Raw genomic sequence first — 18146 nt, forward strand, 5'->3', positions numbered from 1 at the left:
TATGCTTATGTATGATGCAATTAAGCCCCCCGCCCCCAAAAAGGATCATAGTCCTGCAACCAGGAGCCTCTGTGCTACATATCCTGCCATATCATATGTAACATTGTGCAATTATGTGCTGCAGTGATGCATTCTTCTTCTAAATGTTTTTATGACTACTAAAGATTTTGGGACGGTTTAAAATGAATTTGCTGCGAGCGATGGACAACAGGATTGATGCTCTTAAGGTCTCATGGTTTTTCTTTTACTCTACTTTGCAGGCTGCAAGATCAAAGCCTTAAGGGCTAAGACCAACACCTACATCAAGACGCCAGTGAGGGGTGAGGAGCCGGTTTTCATGGTCACAGGGCGGCGAGAAGACGTGGCCATGGCAAGGAGAGAAATCATATCTGCGGCTGAGCACTTCTCCATGATTCGTGCTTCTAGAAACAAAGCTGGCACCACATTTGGTAGTGCCCCCACTCTACCTGGTCAGGTTACCATCAGAGTTCGTGTTCCCTACAGAGTGGTTGGACTAGTTGTGGGCCCAAAGGGCGCAACAATCAAGCGGATACAGCAGCAGACAAATACCTACATTATCACCCCTAGCAGGGACCGAGACCCTGTCTTTGAGATCACAGGGGCTCCTGGGAATGTTGAGCGGGCGCGGGAGGAGATCGAGACACACATCGCTGTCCGCACAGGCAAGATTTTGGAGTACAACAATGAGAATGACTTCTTGTCCAGTAGCCCAGACTCTGGCATGGAAAATCGTTACCCAGAGACATGGCGCGTACACACTCCTGCCTCAGGCTGCAAACCCCTGTCGACGTTTCGCCAGAACAGCCTTGGCTGCATCGGAGACTGCACTGTGGATCCTGCCTACGAGACACCTCGACTCAATGATCAGAATGATTTCAATTATGGATACCTCTTCCCCAACTACAGCTCCAACAAGCAGGATGTGTATTATGGTGTGTCAGAATCTGGGACCCCGTTATGGGGAGGTCAGGAGAACACCAACCCTGTATCTGTTCCTTTCTCCAAGCAGCAGCGGTCGGGCAGTACAGGGGCTGTCCACACCAGCTCCCACCGGACCCTCTCAATCCAGGAGTCTAACATACCTGCACTGCCGCGCAGAGGTCAAGGAGAGACTTTAGCTGGTTTTACCAAGCTTAATACTACCCGCACATCAGTGTCTGACAACCGGGAGTGCATGGTGTGCTTTGAAAGTGAGGTTACAGCTGCGTTAGTGCCCTGTGGTCATAACCTTTTCTGTATGGAGTGTGCTGTTCGGATCTGCGAACGGAACGAGCCAGAGTGTCCTGTGTGCCATGCCTCAGCAACGCAGGCTATCCGAATATTTTCCTGAGACCGAAGACTGTCCTGGAAGCAGCGTTGCCTATTCAGAACTTTTTTCAAATACTAAGATTGAGAGACAAATGATGAAAAGCAAATATTTTACAAGCAGTTTCTTTTGTTAACAGACTAGCAAGCCCCTCTACTTTCCAAGTTCATTTGTCCCCTGGGAATCGGAGAGTGCTTGAACATCCCCTACTGACAGAGGCATAGGGAACAGAGAAGTGTGTATTCGGGGGCGGGGCCTGGGGGGAACGAACCATTCCCAGCCCAGTTAAAGTACACCTAAAAAGTCTAAATACATTTAATGTCCCCTTCTGCCCCTCCCCCATCTCTGTACCCCCGGAAGCCTCACCCTTACCCAAGACCAGCAGACTGTGGCAAAAAAAACTTCGGTGGCCTCTGCGGACTGGTGGATGAATTCTTTTTTAATATTTAAAATGGCTTGCATTGACCAACAGACCACTGGATTTCTCCCACCTGCCTTATAGTCTGTGCTTCTACTGGAAGTGGGTCTATTTTTTTTCTAGTAGCTTTAAACACAAAGATGAAGCCTCCTTGCGCCCTTCCCCATGCAACATATTATCCTGCCCATCCGACCCCAGTTCAGACACTGGATGGGTGGGGGCAGCTCCCACTTAAAGTGGAAACTGGGACATGCAAAAGAAAACCAGGAAAATGTATGAGGATAATAATACATGCAGTTCAATAATCGACCTCTGGGATACCTGCTCTACGAGGACACAACTCTTACCTCAACAACAGCAGCAGCTAAACAACATTGCATTTGTACCACTCCAGTGGAATACCATTTAAGATGGGGAATTGCACACAGTGCATCCCAACATTCTGTAGGAATTGTGTGTTCTTCTGTGTTACTGCACCTCCAAAAAAGCTGGGACTTGAGAATCTTTTGTCTTTTGATTGGGGGAGTGTGCAGTAGCTATGAGTTGTTGTCATTAACAAAATTGGATTGTATTTATATTGTTTTTCTTCTTTGGGTTACCTCAGTCATGGCACGAAGTTAATTTGATTACATTTTCTCTCCCCGCATACCCCTGACTCACTTCCCACACCTGGCCCATCCCCCTTTCACCACCCAAACACTGGAAACTTGAGCAGACTTAGCGCACGATCTTACATTTTCTTTTTTGTTTTGTTGCATCATTTTTTCCCAATACAATGCAAGAAAAGAAAAACGTTCTTTAGATTTTTTTTATTTCGTAACTGGACCAAAACCTATTTCGCTGAAAGGGGGGGAAAAATGGACCAACAAGCTAAGATTCATAGGTCTCCTGTCTATCGTTATATTGTTAAACGCCTTTTTTTTAATTCTTTTTTTATTGTATTTCTTTTAAAACTAGCAAATTTAAGATTTTCATTTTTTTCTTTGAGCTGGTAGCGGGGGAAGGTAGTGCAACAATCCTGAACCCTTTCTGCATTTTATTCGTTGGTACCCAACCAATTAATGCCCATTGAAAAGACACGTGGAATTGACTTGTGAAGACTGAAATGTAACCTTTCCCTACCACATCAAAGAGCAACATATTTTGTACACCAAATACCAAGAATGCAGGGTTTTTTTTTTTCTTTTTTTCTTTTTTTTTTAGCTTTTGTTTGCCAGGTGAAAATATATTGCTTGCCTGCCAGTGGGTAAGTTTGACAGTGCTTCCTGGAAATTGACTGTTTGGCATGCTTTGGATTTGCAGTCCACTGTTTGGCACACGCTGCCAGTGGGAAACTACCCGCTAATTGTGTTATCCTTTCTTAGCATTGTTGCATATCTGGATGAGTGTGTTTCCTTTTTTCCATCCACTTCCAACCTGTTGAGCCGTTGTCTCAAACCAATGGGCATGGAATTTACATGTTTTATACTGTTTGGGGAGGGCTGGAAGGCGCATCAGATTGTAAGAAATAATTTAGGAACTGTTTGAAGGAGCCTACAATTTGGGGTTTGTAAGATAGTTGAGTGTGCAGGGGTGGTTAAGCTCTTCAAACAAAAGGTTATTTAAGAGTCACAATGTAGCAGCTCATTGGCGAATGAAATGCAGTTTGTGTAATTGTAGCCTATGCTTACTTTGCCAATGATACATATGTAGATATGTAGGCACATTTCTATTGTAATAGAGGTTGGGAGGGGATTTGATTATGTCCACCAACCGAAGTACTTGTTTCATTTAGTCCCTTTGTAATCTCTGCCAGTGTTAGATTGCCAGGCCACTCTCTTACCCAGTGCCACTCCAAAGTACAACGTTCTGAACATTGTCTACAAATGTGGCCTTGTCCCTAAAGAGGTATTCAAATATTTGTTCTTGCATGTTTTTTAATTTGAATTTTTTTAAGAAAGCAGATGTAGCAGTTCAAACTTACATGAACTAGCAGTATTTCTTTTTTTTTTTTTCTTCCTATTTGCAATGTAGCAGTTTTTGTACAAAATTAGACCAGGGTGACTGACGTGTAAATTCTCTCTAGTGCAGTACACTCTAGTTTGACAGGCGTTTTTGGCGATAATGCTTGCTTACGGTTAAGGGTCTCTGGGATCCACCACGTACTTTACAGTTCCTTATTTTATTACATATGGGGAATATCAGTGTCGAAGATTGGAACTGCCCTCATTCCCATCCCAAAGAACAACCTTCTGTCAAGGGTGCACTGTCGCTCCTGTAACCCTGCAAGAGAGATGTGAAAATGTCTGATTGCCTACTCTGGGTGGGTGTGGTGTGGCGTTAGGGCGTGGGTGTTCATGTGCGTGTACTTTTTGTACCTTGCCCTTTTTTTAAAACAAATGGCAGAAACTAGATCTATGCATATGTGAATGTTTTCTGAGTGGTATAGCATTCATATAGAGGACGGAAAGACTAAGATTAGGCTGTCACTTGGTGAACAAATCTGCCCTTTCAAGGTTGATCGAGATGTGCAACTAGAGGGTGGTATTATAAGGCATATTGATGCATTAGTAACTGTTAGCTGGTTGAAATGCCCATTTGTAAACGGTTACCAGTGAATGCTGGCTATTGAGACTGATAATAGTCGTGAGAGTTGTACATCACTAAAGTCTACTTATGAGCTCCTCAGAATTTGTTATTCTATTGGTGTTGATATGGCAATTCCCGAGCTCCATAGTACACCTCATGTAAATCAGACCATTTATCCAGTCTCCAAATGTAAAAGACCACTTTGAACATTTTTACCCTACGATTTGTATTAACCTGGTGGTTGGCATGCCTGATGCCATTGTAATGCTTGACGAGTGGTACATTTTGGGACAAAGATTAGATCCCAACTTGAATAGCATGCATCAGGCAGAATGATTTTCCTTTTAATAGGAGCATAGGAAAATCTGCAAACCATGGTGGAAGGTATTTGGCAGGGAATCAAATATAGGAACTGTGTAATTTCAGTTCTAGCCAGTGGGTAGTGGTATTTGCATAAACCATTTGTATAAGTTTTCTCTTACTGACTTTGGTGACTTGTACGCATAGTCTCTCTAAGTTCTCAGGGAATTCTGTGCATATTCTTGAGTAGACCCTGGCGGAGGGGACTGGCATGGTGAAGGCTACCATAGTCCTCCCTTCCTTTGTCCTTGGGGGCTCACCCTTAATGCGCATGTATGATTTGGAGTTTTCATAAGGTACTGAGCCCTTCTTTGACACTGCATGCATCAGACCTTGTCATGAAATTTCCAAAGTAGCTTTGTACTAACCTCAATGTGGCGATTCATAAGTTCCCTCTTCACATCCGTGCTTCCCGGTCAAACTCTTTGCCCCACCCCTCTTTGCCTGCCAGCTGCCCATACTGTGAAGATGCCAGGTGAAATCAGAAGTGCCATAGTTGCCAGAATATTCTGTCAATGGTGAAGCAGTTAAACATTTGCTTGTTTTAGCAGCTGCTGCCAGGGCATTTTCAACAGCAGACTCTGGCACAAAACAAGAAGTCAAAACGTCCACATATTTACCTTCTCCTGTTACTTGAACTCAACTTCGTCTTACAAACCTGGATAAATAGTATACATTTCTGCAAGAGTTTAGCAATTCAAGGCAGTGCTTTAAATTGTGGAAATGCTTTTATTGTAACTTAAATATTCCAGTCCTGATACTCATTATGTGAAAGTTTATTCCATTAACTAGGAATATTTGAAGAACTGTCTAGTGCTGTCCAAGTATTCCTTTTGCTTTTTGAATGTGGTTGTGCCATCACCATAGCCACCTCAAAATCCTGTGCACTCACTTACTTTTGTTTTTCTGAGATTAGAGGCTAGAAGTAGTTGGTCGTTCTTTGCTCCTTGGATGGTTGAGTGCCCAGTTCAGTACAGTCTTCCCTGAGCCAAAAGCCTCTTCCCCGTCTTATTTTTAAAATTTCCCCATCTGAAATGCCTGTTTTTTTAATTTATTTTTTAAATTGAAAGTTTACATAATTCAAAGCTTGGTTGCATTTTTCTGATTTAGCTATTTCACAGCTGGCTTTAGAAATGTGTACAAGTGGCATACTTTCATCTCTTTCACCGCCTCTCACCATTTCCAACAACTCTACAGTGTGAAATATTTGTACATTGGCATCTCTTGTGCATTCTATTAAGGTTTCTCTTTGGCTGAGTTGCAAATATTTGACCCAGATCTCCCCCTCTTAATATGAGGGTGTGGCTGGAGTTCTAGGGTATTTTATCTGTACTAAAGCATTTGTGTAGGCCAGTGCCAGTAAAGGTGCTTTCTGGTTGTGACTGAGGCACTATTACTTTTCACTTTCAAAATCCTTGATCATTTATCCATGTTTCGATATCCATTTACAGCTGAAGAAAATCTGGTTGGAAGGGGGCATGTGAAGTGTTGGGCAAGTCTCTTAATGCAGAACAAGATCTAAAAATAATACTGTGATATCTCTTTTATAGACTGTAGTATGTATTATAATTCATTGTACCAAATTTGATTTATATTGAACAAATACACGTGCAAAACTCGCCATTCTCCCAAAACAAAGTATTTTGTAGCCTGGAAGCTATATCTGTTTACCAATGTATTTGTACAAAAGAAGAATCATGGCCTGAAACTATTCTCAAAATCCTAATTGGAACTTTTGTGCATTTACAAAAGGTAAACATAGAAAACATTTCTTTATAATTTATTCTATTTTAACAAATCCTTTTATTAACTGTAAATGTAACCACAATTGGGATAAGATACTTATTGGGTAATTTATTAAGAGAAAGGATATTTTATTTTATGATAAAGTGATCCTTAAAATTAGAGTATATGTAGAGTGGGGGGGAAAGTACCTTTGTATCCAGAGTTAATGCTTAAAAAGTGTTTTAATATATGTTTCCTTGTGCTCGTGAAAGTTGGTAGTTCAATCAATTCATGCTCCTTGACTAAGAATGCTATATCTCCAGTACTTCATTTAAAGGGTGGCAAATTGATATTTGCAACTTATAGAAAACATGCTTAAAGGTTACGTGTGGTTCTCCTTGTAAGATGCACTTACTACTGGAAAGGAGGCTATTTGTTAGGAATCTGACGGCTTTGTATAACTCCTGACCAAACCTGCTAAACCCTACCCACCCACCCTCAAGAAATAGGAATGCAAACGTATTAGTTTAATTAATGCCAATGGTTATGCTCTTTCACCAGCAATGCAGCAAACCTGCAACCAGGAAGTATCCCAGATGAACCGTGCACTTCATTGTGGTAGCCATCTGAATGGGTTTGATTTAAATTCACTTTAATTGGAGTTGGGTAGAAAACTGTAACCAAAAACAAATCAACACTTTTTATTACATAAGCACTACTACATTTGTAAGTACTAGTCTTGGACATGTTTTCGCATCATTTGTTTAAAATGGATGAATGCCAATTTCAGGTCCAGTTCAAATATATTCTAAGAAGCACGTGTGTTTAAATATCTTATGGTTTACAAACTGATTCATCATATTTACTAGCGTACTTCCATTTACCCTAAAACATCCATGCTCTTATTTTAAGATTTACATGAATGAGAAAGATTAACAAACATTATGTACCACTTTCCCCTCCGCCACTGCTGGCAGTTCCATCATTTTATTTTCTAGTTCATTTGAGGACCTGCTGGACAACTGAGCTACTGTAGGGGCACAGAGTAGTCTATTAAACAGATTCCTGAATTGTTATTCGCCAATGAAATCTAGATCTTTACATCTAAGGAACCCCAAATTGATATATGGAAATGCTTTACTTGGTGCACCTTTTGTAACTGAAACTTCCTCTGGGTAGCATTACAATCCACTGCTTGTGTGGCTTAAGTAGCAACTAATTTGCCTGAGGTTTGTTCCCCTTCTCTACTGGTGCAAAAAAGTGACAACACATCTGAGTGGCTAAGCAACATTGGCTCAGTGATCAACTTGATCCATCACTTCATTTGCAATGTCATTCATCAGCTACACTGTATGATTGTGTGTACAATAACAGGTTGACTTTAAATGTGTCCTAGATGATTTTCTACTCTTAGACATGTGAGTACAAGAGGGATCTCAGTCCATCTAATCAATTTTGGTATTCTAGTACCGATTCCACTATTGGTGAAAGGTATATGATTGCCCATAAAATTGAATTACCTTTTTGATTGCTTCTTTTGGAGAAGACCACACTAAAACGTAACCGATTTATTTTGCATGCGGCACATCATTTTTAATCCTATATATTTTAATGCAAATGTACTGTGAACTCCTTACCTAACTAATGTAAGAATGTTCACTTGCTTCTGGGGGATAGGTTCAGCTGTGCAGCTTGTTACTAATCATGCAAACAAAGGTGCTTGGATCTGTTTCAATTATGATTTGATCTTTTATGACTTTTTAAATTGATTGTATCTATCGAATTAGATACATATATGATTACATTCCTCATGAGTTATTAGAAACGCTTCCCTTCATCAACCTTGTAGAAAGCAGAAGTGCATTGCAGCGATTGCAGTTTTACGGTCCTGCCATCCACAGGTTTAAAATGAAACTTTCAATGACTTGGTTTCTCTGAACTGAAGCTGCCAACAGCACATCAAAGCTCTCTTGCTCTTCTCCCTCTCTATCCCACAAATAAAACTCAGAATCCTCCTTCCTTTGCAGACCCTCCAGAGTGCCCTAGGGACCATGCAAGTGGCAACTGTGTGCGGTACAAAGCTCGTTAACATGTTGCCAACAGTGCAACGTTGTGTTCTGGCTTTGGGGGAGTGGCCTGTGAAGACCCATGTGAACAATGTTTGTGTGCGATCATCCTTTTCAAGGCTTATTCTTGTATGATTAGTTATTAAATGATCCGCATCCCCATGAGATTTCAACTATCCTTCGCTAGGGAAGATGTGACTGTTTTTGCTGGTGACCATTTCATTCTGTTGCATTCCCCATTTTACTCTACAAAGCTTGCAGGAGAGTATCTACACGAGGAAGTCTGACTCCTCAAAAAAGAGCTATGCTGGCACAACTGAAATGTCTTTCTGCTTTAGCCAACCCACATCTCAAAATCGTTTTACTTCCCCCTTCTTTTCAGAAGGTACAGCCACTGAAGATGATACTTTTGAAATCTTAATGTTTATCTTTTGTAGGTTGTGGTGAGCGAAAAACTTGCCAACTATATTGAATCAGCAATATTCAGTAGGAAAGATTCCACATGATCATTGGCACACTAGGTCCTTTTTATTTAGGAACTAACCCACTACCCGAAGAATTCAAGCAAGGCACCTAAAACTGAAACACATACAAAATTCTGTTTTGAGGGGGTGTCCTTTTTGGATACTTGTGCCAGTTCTAGAAGCAATTCTTTAATAAAATGAGTAGCAACTACTAGAGTGCCACTTGTATAGGATTGTCTTGTGTGCTTTTGATATGGTGGGCATTCATTGCACAGACACAAGCTCATAAAAATGCGCAGAAAGCAATCTACAAAAAGCATTATGCTTTTAGAATTGGTGTTGAAGTGGAGCAAGTTTTATTTTTGCACCATTTGCAAACCGAAGCGAGTGACTGCTGGTGGTATCATTTTGTTGTGAAGGTGGGAGATGCGTTTTCCACAGGCTCTGCACAGATAAGAATTAGGCTTCCTTTCTCAGGATGCAGATTTGCTATTTAGCTATTTTTCCACTATTCGGGCCTCTTTTTCTAGTGCTTTAAAGACCAATTGAGAAGCTCGCACAGACTACGTAGTATCTGTGTAAGTGTGTATGGCAGCAGTACTTGCACCCTATTTTTAGAGAATTTTCAGAATGTCTTGAGCCTGCCTGAATAAAAGCAACAAGAATGTTTATGGGTCAATTGAGGTAAAACATAAACACGAGAGCTGGCTGTGTTTCGAATCACCCAAATGATCTCCGCTTGTTGGCTCGGTTTTCTTTTCCTTAATTCATGTCTGGCAATCTACAACTTTTCATGGACGAAATGCATTAAAGGCATTTTTTTAATTCTGTACATAAATTGTCTTGCTAGGACTCCCTGAAACACCAGTAGGTACATTTTGTTTTTCATTGAAAAAAAAACTGGCGGCCTTAGTCTTACATGCTGCAGCCAGAATCATGGGCCATAGGTCTCCATACACCCTGACAAACTGAAAAAAAAATGTAATCCGAAAAAGCAGCACCTTTATCGATCAAAAGCCTTCCTTATTTTTATAGATGAAGAAAGTGTTTAATGTATTTTTTTAAACATTTTTGGGTAAAAGTGGAAATGTTAGTGTCCCGATACCTCCACCCCAGTGACTCATTTCCTGCCATGAATGTGACCATTGTCTTGGGGTGGAGATAGTGCAAAAGGGAACAGAAAATCCAAGGGCTGAGTGATGTTACTTTCAGCTTTTGGAATGTTTCAAAAATAGTTTGATTCTGGCATAGGGCCCCTCAACCACCAAGCACTGGGTTGAGAACTGTTTTTATGTTGGTGTTTTAAAAATATTTTTTTTTTTCGAATATATTTTTTTAAATCTTATGTTGATCACCAAAATGTTGAGATTACTGTAGCAGCCTATCGGAGACAGTTACAATGTACATATAGTGACTAACTAGTATTGTAGGTTTTGAGTAATAAGACAAATGGAAGTAAAGTCCGGTACCAAAGTCGGGGCATCTTTGAAATATTGTCTTTGTTTGGTCGATGACCTGCAATTCTATTTATGATGGGAGCGATGTGGGTTGGGGCTTAATTCCAGGGACCTATGATTTGATTGTCGCAGATTTCTGTAGATATAGTTCATAGCAGAAATAATGTATTGAGCTTTATCCACATTTCTTTGTTCCTTAACCATTCTGGTAAACGTGCTTATTTGTAGCAATTAAAACTGTGTACTATCCCATTTTGACACTGGAGACGTTCCAATTTAGTAACCTTCATTTTAAGGCCCAACAACTTGTTGGTGTCTTAAAACTATTGCTCCTTCCACTTTCAACTCGCTATTGCGAACCAAAAGACTGGTTGCATAAGGGGCAAGGGATCAGTGCATTCATGATTTTGAAATGTTGATAAATGTTGCTGTCCTTTTGCCACTCTTTACTTATGGGGAACAATAACGTGGACGCAGGCTCTTGGAACCAACCCTTTTGAACTTAAGACTTTGTAGTCTTGATGTGTGGAAAATCAATGTATATTTTTCTTCCTTAAACGGACGTTACTTTACGTTTTTGTTTTTTGAGCTAAAACAATTCAACGTATAGATTGGGAAAGTAAAACTGCAATAGTGAAGACCGAAGGGGTTAGACAAGATGATCTTTAAATAACACAGCATTTTGATACAAAGGTATAGATTGGTGCATTATATAGTGAGACATGAAGGAGAGCTTCCATCCTGCATCACTAGAAAACAATGTTCTGTAAGTTGAAAGGCGATCACCATGCATCAGCTTCACTTCCAGTGCATTTTGGTAAAGGGTGACTATCGTCTGCAGAACTGGCCATATATTTTGCCTTTGTTTGAGGGAGGCAAATTCCTGCCAGCTGTTTCCATGATAACCATTGTGATTTTAATAGTGGTTGAAATTATCCTAGTGACAAAGGTTGGACCTGTGCATACATGTTATATTGATCTGCCCGGCTGACTGCTAGTTTTTTTTTTTTTTTTTAAGAGTGAAACAAGTCAACAAAACAAGGTGGAAGGAATTCAGTATATTGACTAACACACATGATGTTTTTCAGGTGACCGAGGAGGTACCCAAATACTTTTTTTTTCAGTTCCATAAAGCGCTGTGCAAGCACCCACCATGGTTTGTGTGTAGTCTTCTTTACCTGATATGTTGCCTTTTTGAGCGCCCACTCGCAGAAAAATCTTACACCAAACCGACCAGCAGCACAATTGTGTGTTGCAAGGTAGAGGATTTGCTTGATATTTTTAAGAGTGGCATCCTCCCATTCAGCAACATCTGAACCCACCATTAGTTAAATAGTAGCTTGGATGTTCCTTCCATTATTCTCTTCAGATCTGTTCATGTTTTCCCAGTAGGGCAGACTTTGCACGCTCTGGGTTATTTGTCAATGCTGTAAATTCACAAGACCAGCCTATCTTTCCATGAATTGTTTCTAGCTTCTCCTTTATCAAACAAAGGGTTTTCCCTTCAAACCTCCTAAACTGTAAATGGTCTTTTTTTTTTTTAGTATTTTCTGATCTGGATTGCATCAGTAACGTTAAGGCCGTTTTGCTAAGAGGGCCTGGGTCACCTTGTTTTAAGGGCAAGGAATATGTAGATAATCTGGGATATGTTCTTTAGTGGGGTGTTGCAAAAAATCACTGGTAACACTGACCCACAAGTACGAGACGGTTGCCCTCATCTGCATTTTGAAGGCTGATGCTTTTAACACCAAAGCATATACTCTTTCTCGATGGGTAGATTTTGTCCACTCATGAAGAATGGTAGATGGGATGGCATTCTGATGAGTTCATGTAATATCCTAAGGTGAATGAAAAGCATCAATGCTCTCCTAATGACATCTTCCACACACACCTTTTTGGGCCAATGTTGGCATTGCTTTTCTGTAACACTTCCTTGCAAGATTATTGCATGGCAAACTTTTTAAGTATGGTTTTTTTATACCATGGGATAACTTCTTAAAGATTGATTTGTAATTTTACTCTTTACCTCCTTTATTTTAGCCTAAGGTCTAGTCCTCAATAGACATTTAGCAGTTCTGGCTTAGCTTATTGGGTTTATAAAATGGCATTGAACCAAAAAATCACAAGTTTCTCCATTTTGTAGATCTTAATTGGTGGTTCTTGCTGGAGCCTGTATTATCCATCTTCCATGTTACAGACTTAATACCCAGGCACGCATCTCTGTTGAATTTGGAATATCTTTAAAAACATTTCTACAAAATGCTAAGCAAGCTGTGGTACAAGTTGCCTGCTCACCTACCAAACTGCTTTTAGTCATGGCAACTTGTGGCTCATTGTTGTATCATCTGGTTGTCTTTGCTTTAATGAAAACAGTTCAAAAGGCAGTGCCGGTTATGTCACAGTTGGTGAGCATTCTGAGAAGTATTTTTGAGAACTAGAAACTCAGCGTTCGTTAATGAAGAATGATGTAAAGGGCATGTTAGTTGATATCAGGCGAAAAAACCCAGGCCCTACAAGTATGCAACATTTTTTATAAGGAACTTCTATGTCATGGCTACATTTATTTAGAATATGTAGCATTGGTAATCTGCTGAAAGTGGGTATTGTGCATAGCCCTGCAATGTAAAATCAGATTTGACTCAACAATGTATGATGCGTCAAAGGAAGGGGACGGAGTCATTGCTTTAGGAGTTTAAAATGCAGTTAATCCAGTACATTTAATGGGAGCAAAACTGCAAGTAGAAGCATGAAATAACCTAGCACCAGTTATGAAATACTTTGTATGTTGTATGTATCATAGATGAGTAAGAACCTTATGCAGGCTTACGACCTCCTGACTTTGATAACAATGTATATATCCCAAACTCTCAATTGAAAGAGAAGCATAGCTTGAGCCTATATATTAATCAGAGCATTACCCAACACTGTTCTTTGCTGGCCCTGTGGGGAATTGTTCCCTTTTGTTTTACATTGCCTAAAGAACCCCTGGGGTGACATGAACATTAACATACTAATGCACTAGGGAACCAGGGTAATCATAGGGTCTCGAACAAATTCAGGTTTTGAAAGTCGAGATCCATAGTGGAGGGAGGATGGGGCGGGGAGGGAATATAAAAATCAACTGAAGTCAAATTTTATTTTGTTGCAAAACAATGGCACTGAGGGCTCACGTTTTTATTTGCCTTATATTTTTTGGTAACCATAGATATGTACTCAAAAGTATTTATTGAAACCTCTGCTTGCACTGAAAACAGTAATAATCTGGTTTTGGCTGGTGCTGTTTTTTAAATGTAGATTCATATACTGGAATTGTATACCTAAAATTAATAACCAAAAACTAAGAACGCAAACTAAAGCTTTTTAAAAAAAACTTTATTTAATGTCTACTAGATTATAGTTTAAAGTCTATGAGATTTGTAATTGCTTAGAAGAGAAGGCCACCTCTAGCTGTTTGAAAGCAGCTGGCTGTATTTTAAAGTTTTATAGGATAAATCTGATGTATATTTATAAAAATGTTATGAAGACAGCAGTCAGAAATATTTGTAGCACCTCCTCTTTGTTGATGCTGGTCCTTCAGACCATTATCTAAGGTAAACTAAATACCTGACTATTGGTGAAGGTAGTCTGACTCCCGTCTTCAGTAATACTCAAAACCCTAATTGGTCTTTGGACAGTTGACAGTTGGCCCAATAAAATCAGTTTTGGTTAAGAAAGCAAGACATCTGCCAAAAGGGAGAAATGAGTTGCCCTTCACAAATCCATAAATGGAATGGCCTTGGGAAGACTTCTTACCATGGTAAGTTCAAATGTGCCGGTGTATCTTTTTAGAATGACCCGAATAGGGGCCACTTAGTCATTCCCCATTGTGCACATGTGGTGAATGCCGTCCGGCAGTGAAGACTGCTAGGTGAATCTATTGTCTCGCTAATCTGAAAAGCAACTGAAGTAACGCTTTTGTTGTTCGTAATGAGTTGGGAACATTTTAGATTTTCATTGGAAGGAAGTTTTTTTTTTTTTATTCCTTGGTTCTATTTGACTTTTGGATTGGGATGTTGGACTTCAATGCTTTAGAGTAATTAGTATTACAACTTTAACACAATCACTTGCTGGTACATGTACATAATTTAACATGCTGAAGTACCACTGTATTGCGATTTTGCTGTTTGGAAAAGATGCAGCAAACACTAACTCAATGTAGTTTCCAAATTCCTGACCTCGGGACATGCACAAATCATGAATCTGCATTTCAAATGGCATCTTTTATTGCCATTTTTTAATTTTCCAAATTTGAAATGGACACAATTTCTATTTGTTCAAACTGTTCCACATCATGGAATGTGTGATCAACAACTTTTTTGTTTTTTGGGTCATCGGTGAAAAATTTGATTTATAACTGTGACCGTTTAATCGGGAAGTGAAAATATATTCTAAAATTTCTTTCAGGAAAGGCATACTCTTGAATTCATTATAGATGCCCAGTGAGATGATCTGACAATGTTTACAAGATGGAAGTTGTGCGGCTTCTGTCTTCAATACTTCACTGGAAGAAAGTGTTTTTCAAAAAATAAAATACAAGCTTTAGTTTCATACCGATTTCAATACCACTGACCAATGCATTCTAAATACATAAGCATTTTGTTAAGTCAAACTTGCAGTAGCTAATGGTTGATGCAGCAGTGAATCAGCTTCCCAGTCATTGTTCCCTTTCTAGTTATTATTCCAAAGCTTGCATTGCAGATTGCTTTCATGAATGTCATCTATGGCTCAATGAAGGAATTGTAGTGTAGTGCTATTTATTGAACACGGGCCATCTCCAACAGCTATGTAACAATCTCAACATAAAGCGCCAAGCACATGGTGTGGCCTTACGTTGCACCCAAAGTATATTTTCTCAGTTAACATAAAAGCTCATACTCTAGGCCTTACTCAAAACATCCAAGTAAAAGATAGAACATTGTTTCCTTGCGTTGATAGTTGATACAGCGTAGTGAAATATAAAGGGGGGGGAAGCAGTGAATTTGATCAAATGCAATTGATCCACGGCAAATCTGTAATTTTTTGACTTTTTTAAAAAAATTTTAATGTCTCTAACATCCGTCCTAAATCAGATACTAAATTCAAACTTCTGTATCATTAAGATTCTAATATTTTTGTAATTAAAGAAAACTAACACTTCAACAAGCACTTAATCTTCAAAAATAACCAAGATGTGAGACAAACATGCCAAGATTTTCAATCTGTAATCTATTAACGGTTTGCTGAAATGTTTAAATGTGAAGTGATCAGGGTGTCTGGATTTTAATTTATCAAAAAATTAATTCTGCTGAAACTGTAGAAAATATTTTAAATTTTATTTAAAGAAAGCATAGTTTTAAAGATAAAGGATTCTCTATGAAGAAGCAATATTAATAAAATGGAGCAGGGACATCCTTTTTAAAAATATATTCATATAAATCAAAAAAGGTACTTCAGTTGAAACGTTAAGTGGTATGTTACACCAAGGGATTCAGGAGGCATCACTGAAGCAGTGAGCTGGAAAACATTAATTTCATTCTTATCTATCGCTGGTTTTTTGGTTTCTTTTCTTTTTTACCTCATTTTTGTTACTTGAACAAAGCCAGAGAATTAGTGTTGTGGTAATGCCCTGACTGGAGGATAACAAATATATTCTTAGATGCACTTTATATGAACTTTATTGTTAAATTGTATTCAATTTCAGTGACTTTGGGAGGATTGTATTTTTTTTGTTTACTTTTTTTATCATACGAATTTTACTCTCTAAGCTCTTCCAGCAGAAGTGAAATGAAAATCCGCCAATATGCATGTAGGCCCTGTTGTGACTTGCCTCTAAAAGATGTTATGGCTCCATTATATGACCTTGCGTTAGGAGGGTTGCAGCAATCCATCATAACCCAGTACTTGCATCAAAAAGCTAACCTGCATTTACTTAATTCAAATGTATGTCTGTCAAATTACAAGACTTTATGGTTGTCCATAAGTGTGCCCCAGTTACTTGTACTTAACATGTAGGTGTCTACTCAAATACACATATCCCATTTGGCAAAATAATTTAAAATACTTTTTATGAGGTTGATATTTTACATCAAAATTAAAAACGCATCTATTAAAAAATGAAACCATGAATCATGTATTGATTGATAATGATTTAGTTGTCTGTATTAGTTTAAATTCAACATGATGTCATTATTTATACATATTTTAGTTTAAAAATCATTGGACCTACACCAACGGTCTTTCAATTTGTGAAGTGTATTTTAAAGTGTATGGTTCAAAGGTGTGATGATTCTTACTTGAAGCAGAAATTATTTCAGACCATTTAATGGCTATATGCACCATCATGTCACCTTGGGCTAGTACCAAGTAGTTTTTTGGATAGTCTGGTTTGACCAATTTACAAAAGTGTTAAATTGTTGGTGTACTCCAACGCTATGTAAAATAATTTGGACTTTGCCAAAGGGACACCTATGAGGAACACCAAAACGTCTCCTAGTCTGGAAGAAAAATGGAGCCATCGTGAAGTTAAGGCAATCTTACACCATCATCACTGTACAATGATATGCCAGAGTTATTTAATTGTCATGTGGATTACAAATTTATAAGAATGTATATCCTTTTCTGGACCGTCCATAAAGAAATCCTTGCATCTATGTCTAGCTCCTATTATTGCGTGCTTAAGGAGTTTATTTTATTTTCTGTAACATGATATGCCAAATAACTCTGGTACCAAGTGTATGTTTATGAAATGTCTTTTCATCAAGTTTTTAAATTCATCTCACTTTAGTGTTGCCCTCTGGAAAATGTATGGTTCTTATAGATATCGCATCCCAAAATAGAAAGACTAGGTGTTGTCTTTTTTGAGTTCTCAAAGAGCTCTTGATGTCTCATTTTCATATAATTTGCCTTTGACTAAGCAAAGTGGACTATTTTTCTTTACTGTTCTGCCACTGATGCAAAAAAAAAGTTGTGTATTCTTATTACTTCCTTCCATGGGTGCACTGATGCTATTACTTGTGTTTGTTAAAATAAAAGTCTGTTGTCCACACACACAGCCCCCTAGCACTAACATTAATCTTTTGAACTGTGTGGGCCACTACTTTGAAGTTCATTCCATATTTGAAATAGGAGATCTGTAGTTGGAATTGTTTTTCTAAAGAACTATTGGAGCATATTCCATCCAGGTATTTAATCTCTCCAGTATCTCCTGGCTTGAGTCCCCGAGAGATACCTGGGCACAGAAAGTAGACTAGGCTTGTCGTCTGAGTTTTTGAAGCATATAGAAAAAAGAAAAAAAGCATAATGATGTTGCACAACTTGTAGTAAACAAAGAAGGGAAGGGGTTAATGTATTAAATGTGCTAAATTACATTAAGAACTTAATTTTATTAAAGTATTATTACTTAAGATGCATTGCTTCGTGTCTTCAATTACCATTGGGTGAAACCCGAGTAATAAAGTTGGGACTGGAATATGAGATGGAGGGGTTTGAGAGTGGTAAGGAGTGGCTTCTGCTCTTAATGTGCCTAATCCCTAACTGGCATAAGACTGCAAATCACAGCTGTTCCCAGAAAGTTAATGCTTTTTGTATAATAACTGCCATCTGAATGACTGTTGCATCTGTTGTGGTATGAACATTCATGACCTCTGGGGGTGGGTTTACAAAAAGAAAGTAGCTCTCCAAGAAACCAACGTAACTTCGACATAGAATCTGTTTCTGGATTAGGTTTCCTTGTCTTTTGCAGGC

General features: G+C 38.9%; 1 protein-coding gene across 1 annotated transcript in view; it reads left to right on the top strand.

Annotated features, from left to right (window-relative positions):
• MEX3A (mex-3 RNA binding family member A) overlaps positions 1–17806 on the top strand; it is a 151633-nt gene extending 133827 nt beyond the window's left edge. Inside the window, exon 2 of the mRNA XM_069607130.1 lies at positions 261–17806. Coding sequence (XP_069463231.1) covers positions 261–1351 — 1091 coding nt within the window. The 3' untranslated portion in view covers positions 1352–17806. The remainder of the gene's footprint in view (positions 1–260) is intronic.
• Positions 17807–18146: the final 340 nt, after the last annotated feature.

The sequence above is a fragment of the Ambystoma mexicanum genome, chromosome 1p (assembly GCF_040938575.1).
Source record: "Ambystoma mexicanum isolate Mex_15411 chromosome 1p, UKY_AmexF1_1, whole genome shotgun sequence".
Lineage (NCBI taxonomy): Eukaryota > Metazoa > Chordata > Amphibia > Caudata > Ambystomatidae > Ambystoma > Ambystoma mexicanum.